The sequence below is a fragment of the Anolis carolinensis genome, chromosome 6 (assembly GCF_035594765.1).
Source record: "Anolis carolinensis isolate JA03-04 chromosome 6, rAnoCar3.1.pri, whole genome shotgun sequence".
Classification (NCBI taxonomy): domain Eukaryota; kingdom Metazoa; phylum Chordata; class Lepidosauria; order Squamata; family Dactyloidae; genus Anolis; species Anolis carolinensis.
In genome coordinates this window covers 13,149,635-13,160,147 of record NC_085846.1, presented here as the reverse complement: position 1 = coordinate 13,160,147, position 10,513 = coordinate 13,149,635, and the positions used below count along the sequence as shown (strand labels likewise).

At 41.7% G+C, this 10,513-nt stretch overlaps 1 protein-coding gene across 1 annotated transcript; it reads right to left on the bottom strand.

Moving 5' to 3' along the window:
* Positions 1 to 364: 364 nt before the first annotated feature.
* LOC103281072 (uncharacterized) lies at positions 365 to 9,227 on the bottom strand. The gene is made up of 2 exons (XM_016997842.2): positions 8,916 to 9,227; positions 365 to 3,591 (listed from the first exon to the last, which is right to left on the bottom strand). Exon 2 carries the CDS (start codon positions 3,589 to 3,591, stop codon positions 2,806 to 2,808), a length of 786 nt encoding a protein of 261 aa, XP_016853331.1. The 5' UTR covers positions 8,916 to 9,227; the 3' UTR covers positions 365 to 2,805.
* Between the last annotated feature and the right edge of the window lie 1,286 nt (positions 9,228 to 10,513).

The window sequence follows — 10,513 nt, the reverse complement described above, 5'->3', positions numbered from 1 at the left end:
CTGATCCCACTGCCCACAGACAAAAAAGCCTCCAAAGGGGAGCCTGCCAAACATTTGACCGTCTAGGCCAGGAAAGCTTAAACATTGAGTGAAACAATCCTGGTGCCTCCAGATAGGGTGAATTGCATCAAACCCAGCAAGGATAGCTGCTGCCATGTAGTTGGGGAATGATAGAAGCTGTGATCCAGCACCTCTCAAAGGCACCAGGTTGGGATGAAGCACTAGATAATTCTTTTCTGCCGGAAAATAAAGTTTTTAGTTGTTCCTTATTATCATGGGTGCCCTTTATTTGAGGGCAAGAAAGCTTGTATCTGATAGGGCTGTCAGGTATCTTTTTAAAATAATACACTTGAAAGTGGAAAGCTTTTCCTTTTCTAGAAACTGTACAAGAATTTATTTATTTTCTATTTTGCCTTTCTCCTGATATAGGGACTCAAAGCAGCTAATAGCAACATGGAACAATACAAATGCAAAAAAAAAAATACAAAAGTTAAAATACAACTCAATATTCAGTGTCAGAAAGCATTAAAAACAATAATAATACAATAGTAAAATGTAAAGGTTTCCCCTGACGTTTAGGTTTCCCATGACTGCATGGAGCGCTGTTACCTTCCCGCCGGAGCAGTACCTATTGATCTACTCACATTGGCATGTTTTCGAACTGCTAGGTTGGCAGAAGAATACAATAGTAATACAATTAAAATAACAGTTAAAAAACTACATTAACAAAAACAGCATGGTGTAGCTATTTGAGCATTGCACTATGATTTGACTTGCTATTGAAACCCATGGAGTGACCTGGGCAAGCCACACACTCTCAGCCCCGGAATGGCCCATGATAGATTTGCCTTATTTTGCCATAAGTTATTAATGACCTAAAGTTATGGAACAACAAGAACAGCCTGGACAAGATGCCAAAAGATCCCATATTTTTATGTGTGGGTGGATCATAAAGACAAAAATAGCTGCATCGTGTTAATTCATGAATGTGGGCAATGTGTTAATTTTACTGAAAACACATGGCTATAGCTACATCACCCAGAAATTATTGTCTGCATTTCATTTGGAATTTAGGTACAGTTGAAACTTGTTGTAAGCTACTTCCAGATTGTAAATCCTGCGGTATCATCTCTTATTCACTAAGAATAATAACAAACGTGTTCTATAATGTGTTCCCCAAAATATGTACATGTCAACCAAAATATTTGAATTGTGTGGTTCATCATTTGAAAAAATATGTGGATGTGCACTTGCCTGCAACAAACAGGAAAGGAGGGATCAGGGCCAGGCATCTTTCTGGGTTACCTTTTCTTTCTCTCTTTCTATTGTTCTCACAATTTCTTCTTTCCTGATGCCATTTCCTTCCCCAAAGGGAGGCTGCAACTGACTCTTTTCTCCTCTTCCTGTCCACATGCATTGAAAAGGCTGGCAGGGGAAAGCTTTTGGCTCACTGCTGCAGATGCCGGACACAGAGGCTAGGAATAAATCAAAGCATGTGACAGTCGAAGAGGGACGGCTGCAGGGAAGCTTTTCATTTTCTGTCCCCACAACAAGTGGTTTAGGAAACCCGACAAATTTTAACAACTGGTTTGGATGAATCAACCACTGCGCTTAATTCTATTTTGATAAACTGAGTTTTTTTGTATCATGTCAGAAGCGACTAGAGAATATACTACAAGTTGCTTCTGGTGTGAGAGAATTGGCCATCTACAGAGACGTTGCCCAGGGGATGCCCTGATGTGTTACTATCCTCCTGGGAGGCTTCTCTCATGTCCCCGCAAGCTAGAACTGACAGACGGGAGGTCACCCCGCCTCGCGGATTCAAACCGGCAACATTCAGGTCAGCAACCCAACCTTCAGGTCAGCAGTCCAGCCGGCAGCCATTGCACCACTGTGGCTCATAAATTGGTGACACTGCTGGAGACCCCAAATGCAGCTTTTACTTTCCATTTTTCAGTCCGGGGTGGGGATTCTTAGACTCTGCATATGGATCCATTCTCTCCAGGTGTTTTGAATGCCTCCTTCCTCATGGTTCAACAGTCTGGTGGTTTCTAACATTCATATGGGTTTTTCCCATGCTAAAAGATTAAAACACCTTTCCAAAGGCTTAACAATTGGCAGCAAGAACTATGCAGAAAAAGAAATGCTGGTATTGTTTTGGCTAGATGAGCCAACATTGTGTAATGCTTTGAATGACAGACAGCAGGGTTTGAATTCCTGCTCAACCATAAAGTCCACCTTGGACAAGTCACACACTCTCAGCCTCAGAGGACCCCAATGGCAAACCTCTTCTGACCAAATCTTGCGCCCCCAAAAAACCCTGTGATAGCATCGCCATACGTGGGAAATTATTTTAAGGCACATAACAATTGTTTTGGCTTCACCCTCTTGACTCTGGCTCCAAGTACCACCAGAATATGGCCTCCAGAACTACATTGGAAACTGAATTCTGCCCTAGCTTCCCCCTAGATGACCAAATCTGTTCATATTTATATCACGCTTTTGGGGCAGACTCCCCTAAGTAGTTGAGCTTCTTAGGATTCACAAAAGTCAACCAGTCATTTAAAACAAAACCAAGGAAGAAAGGAAAGAAGGTCATGAAGTGAAAAGGAAGAATGTACAAAAACAGAAGATTTGAATATATTGGACCTGATAAGTCCAGACCTTTGAGAATCTTTCACTAAACTGAGTCCAAAGAGCAGATATCTTTGAATAATCTACCACTTCCATTGTTTTTGTGTGTCACAACCCATAATGGTGTTTTCCACGTTCTGCTTTTTCTAACAGTTTCCTCTGTTGGCTTGGTTATTTTCTATGGCACGGGGAAAGTCTCACTGCTTTGAGGAAAAGGTAGGTAAGGCAAGCAGCTATGTCAACTATTGCTGTGAAAGCCAAGGCCCACAACGCCACCTGCTTGTCAGCCTGCCCTGCCACTGCACATTCAAGTGCCTTGGGACATGTCTGCGCTCCTGGAAGACACAAGAAGGTGGTTTCAGACACTGATGGGAGCTGCAGAAGTATCACAGCCCAGAGGAAGCACACCTCCATCGCCAAGAGGAGAATGACACAGAAGACAAAGGCCACCGAACGCCAGGTACAAGGAGTCTTGGTCTCCAAGGAGGGTGGGTCAGTTTTGAAGGCAGTCATGGTGGGTGTTGGAGCAGATCCTGCAGCAGTTTTGATTCCAGCAGCCATATTTTGTCTCAGGCCAATGCTATCTGTCAGTTCCTCATCTGCTGCCCTTGCAACCTTCCTCTCGTGCTTCTGCCCAGCCCTTATGAGCTTCATAAGACCCACCGGAAGCAGGGCAGCCAGAAAGGCAAACCCCCACATGGAGGACACCGGCGAAGAGAAGTGCTGGTTGAAGCAGAGGGCACTGCAGAATGGCTGGGCGTTCACATCTGCCAGGGTCCAGTTGCAGGCCAGGTCAGGCTGGGTAGAGGACCAAGGTCCGTCAGCAATAAAAAGGGCAACCAGACGAAGACCCAGAAGGAGGTACCAGGGGGCTAAGCCTTGGCCACCAGATCCGCCTCCGGGGAGTGCCATGGCAGGCTGAAGCAACCGAGCCAAGCCAGCAACAACCGCAGCCATCTGGGGAAAGAGAAGAAGAAGACAGGATAAAGAATTATGACTTTCTTTGGAAATATTAGTTGCTGTGAAACATAACCTCCAACTGTCCTGATTTGACATCTTCAGTTGTCAAATCAGGAGAGTTGTAGATGTAGAGCAGTGGTTCTCAACAGGAGGTCCTCAGATGTTTTTGGCCTTCAAGTCCCCGAAATCCTAACAGCTGATAAACTGGCTGGGATTTCTAGGAGTTTTAGGCCAAAAACATCTGGGGACCTCAGGTTGAGAACCATTGATGTAGAGTATACTTCAGAGTAATGGCTGCTTTTTAAAATGTCCCAGGATCTCCTTCCTCATCCCACTTTCTCCCCAGCTTATTACAGTTGCTGCAAACTGAATCCAAAGTGCAAAAATGGAATCATAGCATTGAAGAAACCACAAGGGCCATCCAATCCAACTCCTTGCCATACAGGAAGACACAACCAATGCATTCATGGCAGATGGCCATCCAACCACTGTGCAAGAACCTCCAGAGAAGGAGACTCCACCATGTTCCAAGGCATCATATTCTATTGCCAAACAGCACTCACAGTCAGGCAAATCTTCTTAATGTTAGCTGGGGAAATTATGGAGAGGAGAGGGTTAAATCTTGCACTTCCCAGTGGGTTCGGACAAAAGCAAACTGCCGTGGTATTCATCTATGAAATGTTAGAGTATACTTGGACAGGAAGAGTTAACTAAATATTGCTACTCTGTTTCTATTTCTCTGCCTCTATTTTTTAAACAAAATTACTGTGTTTCCTTGAAGAGATATTTAGTAACTCAAGCCATTCATCCCCACCCTGTAATGCATCTCAAGGTCTGTAAAGGTTAAACATTTCTTTTGTGTCTGCAAAATATATCAAAGATACAGGGCCCTTCTCTGGAGAAAAAAAAGGTCACACTCTCATCAGAACAGGAAGGGCCTCTGACAAATCTATTTTCCCCCTAAATTGATTTGTTATTCCCACTCCCAGCTTCACGAACTAAATATTTTGAGGAGTCTGGGAGTGACTTCCCACTGCTCCCTTAAGTGTTGATGATAGATAAGCATTCATTAGAGGTGGTGTATAGGATTGTCAGGTCGCTCTGAATCTCCAGTTTCTGTGATTCCCAGGAAGAAGGGTGCAAATTATCCAGGGAATAACTGAAGGAGGTCTCGGGGGGGGGGGGGGGGGCTCAACTTTAGCAAAAAGAAAAACACTGCATCTTGTTGAGTCTCTGCTTTCTACAGTTGGCAAGGCTCCAGCATTATGTTGCTCTGGTCTGCAAAGACTAGAGAGATATGTTGTCGAAGCCTTTCATGGCCGGGATCACAGGGTTGTTGTATGTCTTTCGGGCTGTGTGGCCATGTTCCAGAAGTATTCTCTCCTGACGTTTCGCCCACATCTATGGCAGGCATCCTCAGAGGTTGTGAGGTATGGATAAACTAAGTAAGGAAAGGAAAGAATATATATATCTGTGTAGAGTCTGGGATGTGGCAAGGGTCCTTTGTCACTGGGAGCCAGCATTAATGTTTCAGTTAATCACCCTAATCAGCATTGGAGATGTTTTTTTGTCTCTTGCCTGGGGGCATCCTTTGTCAGTCAAGCCCTCAGAGTTTTGGTTCCCATCTACTGTTTTGATTTTGGAGTTTTGTAATACTGGTAGCCAGATTTTGTTCATTTTCATGGTTTCTTCCTTTCTGTTGAAATTGTCTACATGCTTGTGGATTTCAATGGCTTCTCTGTGTAGTCTGACATGATAGTTGTTGGAATGGTCCAGCATTTTTGTGTTCTCAAATAATATGCTGTGTCCAGGTTGGTTCATCAGGTGCTCTGCTATGGCTGATTTCTCTGGTTGAATTAGCCTGCAGTACCTTTCATGTTCTTTGATTCTTGTTTGGGATATTTCTAGAGAGATATTTCTTCATCTAATTAGCTTCCCATTCAGGACCGACTCTCTACTCTGCTCAGCATCCACCTTCTGGATAGAAACATGTACTTTTGAGTTGCCTGTAAACCTATGGTAACCCCATTAATTTCATAATGTTTTCAAAGTTAAGGAATACTTCCAAGTAGTTTTTCCAGTTATTTACCTCTGAGGTATAGCCCCACAACACATATATTAATTTGTGGTCTCCCATCCAAGGACTAACCAGTACTGATCTTGTTTGGCATCCAAGATCAGATGGGATCTGGTGCCTTTAGCATGTTTAGAAACATGTAAGCTTGATTAAATATCCCTTATCCCATCTCTCTAAATAGCTGAGAAGGAATCATCTCCTCATTTGACCTTGATCTGGGAACAGCCCTTTAGCTATGACTTCTGTCTTAATTTCCAAACAGGAAAATGTCTTCTCTCTTTCTCTGTGTATATATGTTTGAATGACTGTGGTTTGGTACATACAGTGCATAATACTTAATGACAGCACCAGAGGCCATCACTAAGTCTCAGGTTTAGGGCCGGAAACCTAAGGGCCTGGGAGCATTCGGAACTGGAAACCCTAGAAATGTACAGTAATAGTCATTTGCAAGTAACTTTCAAAGAGGAGATGCATCATGCTTTTTAATAATAAGACAAAAAAGGAGCTGGGTGTGCATAAAGAGATACAAATGTCAACTGTAATTACAGTGGCGTCTCACTTATCCAAGTTAAACGGGCCGGCAGAAGCTTGGATAAGCGAATATCTTGGATAATAAGGATTAAGGAAAAGCCTATTAAACATCAAATTAGGTAATGATTTTACAAATTAAGCACCCAAACATCATGTTATACAACAAATGTGACAGAAAAAGTAATTCAATACGCAATAATGTTATGTTGTAATTACTGTATTTACGAATTTAGTACCAAAGTATCACGATATATTGAAAACATTGACTACAAAAATGGCTTGGATAATCCAGAAGCTTGGATAAGCGAGGCTTGGATAAGTGAGACTCTACTGTACATTTTTAATACAGCATTTTTACAGTAAATACAGTACACTTTACTGAAACAAACTGTGACCTATGTATATTAAATGTTGATGAAAGACCAACTACTTTAAAAGACCCAGATCTGATCTTGGAAGTTAAGCAGTCTCAGCTTTGGTCAGTACTTGGATGGGAGACTGCCAATGAATAGCAGGTGCTATACACTATATTTCAGAGGAAGGAACTGGCAAAACCACCTCTGACTATTCCTTGCCTTGAAGAAATCCCTATGAAATTCATGCAGTCACCATAACTCAACTGGTGACTTGAAAGCACATATGCAAAGAAGAGAGGGTGAACTTGTGGTCATCCAAATGTTGTTGAACTGCAACTCCCATTTGCCTTTGCAGTCCAGCATTCTTAGGAAGGAGTATACTTTAGAAGAGCTTTGAAAGTGGGATTTTTTCAGAGCCACCTCTTTAGTGAAACACTTGCCAGGGCTTGTTCTCCTTTGATCCTTGATTTTATTTTGGTGTGCTTATCTAAAAACATCCACAGTTTTCAGGCCAGAGGTCTGGGATCAAGCAAGGATTGTCTTTAGCAATTACAGTGTTTCTTCCACTGCTTTTAGATATTAACTGCTGCGATCATGATCACTGGTCGAATACTTCAACATAAGATATTTCTCATAAACATGATGCTATCTTGCTGGCAGGCTGGGCACTTATTATCTCACTACTGTAATCCTCTTCTGAATTTTCCAATCTCTCCCCGCCTTGGTGGGTTTGGCTCTGCTTTGTGTTCCCCGCCTTCATTTCCATCTGGAGTCCGGGCTCCAGATTTCCAGACAGACAGGCATCTGTGCCAAGGCTATTCTTCAAAGAGATTATTTGTCTTATAAAGAAAACAGACCTGCCTATCTCCAAAGGAAAAAACAACCATAAAAGATCAAGTTCCCTATATCTTTCTGGCTTTCCTGGAAAAATAACCACTGATGCCAGGGAGTTCTAGAGTTTTCTCCAAAATCATCATCAGCAAAACCTCAATATTTATTGGTTCACAGACTTCTGCAAATATTATTCCATCTACTTCTCCTGCATTTGTCCACTTGTAGATAATATCTACTATTTTATAGATGCAAAATAGAAGAAATAATGCCAAATGGCATCAGAGTGTAGTCAATATGTCAAAAGCTATTAATGCAGAAGAATACACAAGGTAGGAAGGTGTTGCAGCATTTTGCTTTTGCCTGAGTCTACTGGGAAGGGCAAAATTTCCTTCCATAATAGAAAGAAGCTGAGAATAACAGGAGAAAGTGAAAGGAGAGAGTAAACTTGAGTATTTTAAAAGCTGGAAAAAGTAGGACAACAGACAATTGATTGGAACAGTCACTGCCAAGTTAAGATGTTTGGAAGAAATGGCTGTAGTCTTTCAATAAGTTACAAAATTAACTCAATGAATGCTTTAAAAAAACAAGACATTGGGAGCTGTAGTTTGGTGAGGATTTCTAGCATTGTCTGGAAGAGAAGGCTAAAGATTTTGTAAAACGACAACTCCCATGGTCACATAGTATTGAGCCATGGCAGTTTAAGTGGTGTCAAAATTGCATTCATTCTACAGGGTATGCACCAGAAGACATTGGATTGTCATTCCCTTGATAGATTTAATTTTGGTGGAGGATAGATATGGTAAAAAGCAGCAGGAAGGTTAATTGTGAGAGATGACAACTCTGGATACCTTGTAAGAGCAGTTGCATGAAAAGTCCCACCCAAAAAACAGAGCAAGAGCAGGAAATGTTTGTGCAGATGAGACAGCAATTGGGATAGGAAGAAATTTTGCAGAATTCTGTAGCTCCATAACAAGGGAAAGATAATATTTTTTGGAAAGAGAATATTTTTCTGCCCTGTCCTGAGTAATAATTCCGCCACTTGCTTTCAAGACATTTTGGCACTTTTTCAGAAGGAAAAGCAAATCACCCAGAGGGATAAATTACTTTGGAAAAGCTATTTGGACTGTCCCTTGCTTCTGCTTCTCTTTTCCTTCACCTCTTAGGGTGGCATCCTACACTCGAACTGTCATGGGTCAATACTATGGAAGTATGGGGAGCTGTAGTTTTTTGAGGTCTTCAGCCTTCTCTGCCAAAGAATGCCTCACCAAACTACCACTCCTTAGATTACATAGCACTGCACCAAGGCAATTCAAGTGGTGTCAAACTGCATTCATTCTACTTTGTAGATACAGCTTTACTTTCCTCCTCTTCAAAAGGGAAGAGTATTAAATCTAGCAGCTGTTTTGAAATCTGCATAAATTGCCAGATCTATTCTAAAAGTTTGCAAGTCTCTTGATTAATGTAGGTTAGAGGTTAAATGATAAAATTTAAACCCCCTCCCTGTTTTATTTTAATTTTTTTACCTTTCTCTTCCTTTAGATTATCTTCCTGCCTTCTTGCTCCTCTTGTTGGTCCACACTCTTCCACTTTGCTTTCACGCTGCCTGATGCAGAAAAGGGAAACTAACTTTTTGTTCCATCACACCAGAAACTCCCTGCACACTCACACAAAAGCAGGCCAACCACTCAGAAACAGAAAAAGCTGAAATGAAACCCCCAAGATGCAGGAACAGCTGCCAGCACTACTGCCTCCTCCCAGCTGTACATGAACTGTCGTCATCCCACTACACACAAAGGCACAAACACACAACAATCATTAGATTTCCTCTCTCCTTCCAATAGACTTTATTTGAGATAAGCTGGACTACAGCTCCCATCATCTCCACAGTGAGGGTGATCATTCTCATTAGTGGGATATACAATATATCCAGAAGGCACTAATTCTCACCCAGCAAGAAGAGAAACCTGTACAAAAATTCAAAATATTTGAGTCATGTATGAGTCTGTGTCATCCTGATTTACAAGGCAGTTCCTGTCCATTCTACGAATGTTAGCAAACACATTTCTGTTAAAACTTGCAGAATGGACAGGAACTACCTCGTAAATCAGGATGACATGTTCCACTGAGGCCCCATATACACTGCCATTATAATGCAGATTGAACAGAATTATATGGCAGACTCATACCATCCAGTTAATCTGCATTATATGAGTCTACAATAATCATATAATGCAGTATCAAACTGCATTCTACAGCAGTGTAGATGGGACCTGAGATCCTATGGCACAAATCCTATGTGTGGCCTCATCTACACCGCCATATAATGATATTGCATTATATTGTCATTGAAGGTTCATAGCATCCTGTTCAATGCAGTTTAAGTGAATTTTATAAGTCTACACCAGGCATGGGCAAATTTCAGTCCTCCAGGTATTTTGGACTTCAACTCCCATGATTCCTGTTAGGAATGGTAGGAGTTGAAGCCCAAAATACCATATAATGCAGTGTAGATGGGACTTGACTTTACCCATGAAAAAGCCTAATTAAATACAATAGGATTTACCATTCACAAGACAATACATTGAATGCGGTGTTGCTCAGAGAGAATATATTTTTGCGCAGTTAGCTCCAACATCTATGTTTCTTGTTGAGTGCCTTTATAGTATTTAGTGACCCTAAGGTGAATCTATTATTGGGCTTTCTTGGCAAGATTTGTACAGGGGCAGTTTACCGTTGCCTCCCTCTGAGGCTGAGAGAGTGTGACATGCCCAAGGTCATCCGGTGTGTGTTCACAGCCAAGGGTGGATTTGAACCCTGATCTCCTGAGTCATATTCCAATGCTAAAATCACTATAACACTCCGGCTTCCTAACATATATGTAGCTTTTCTGAAATAGATATGAGTTAAATTTCATTCTCCATCAGTGGATTTGAAGAAGCAGACCGATATCTATAAATGCTAACATGAGTTTGTCTTATATGTGTTGCATGAGTCCTCCCTTCCTCCTTCCTTTTTAAAGTTAGCACAGGTTCACTTTGGTGTTTTTTGAAACATTCTTTGAAACGAGCACAACAATGTGAGGAATGTTTCCCCAGAGCATTAGGGCACATTCCTCCCACTT

Bases quoted from the DNA above. Each gene is read 5' to 3' on its own strand.
- LOC103281072 (XM_016997842.2), bottom strand. From the start codon at position 3,591: ATGGCTGCGGTTGTTGCTGGCTTGGCTCGGTTGCTTCAGCCTGCCATG.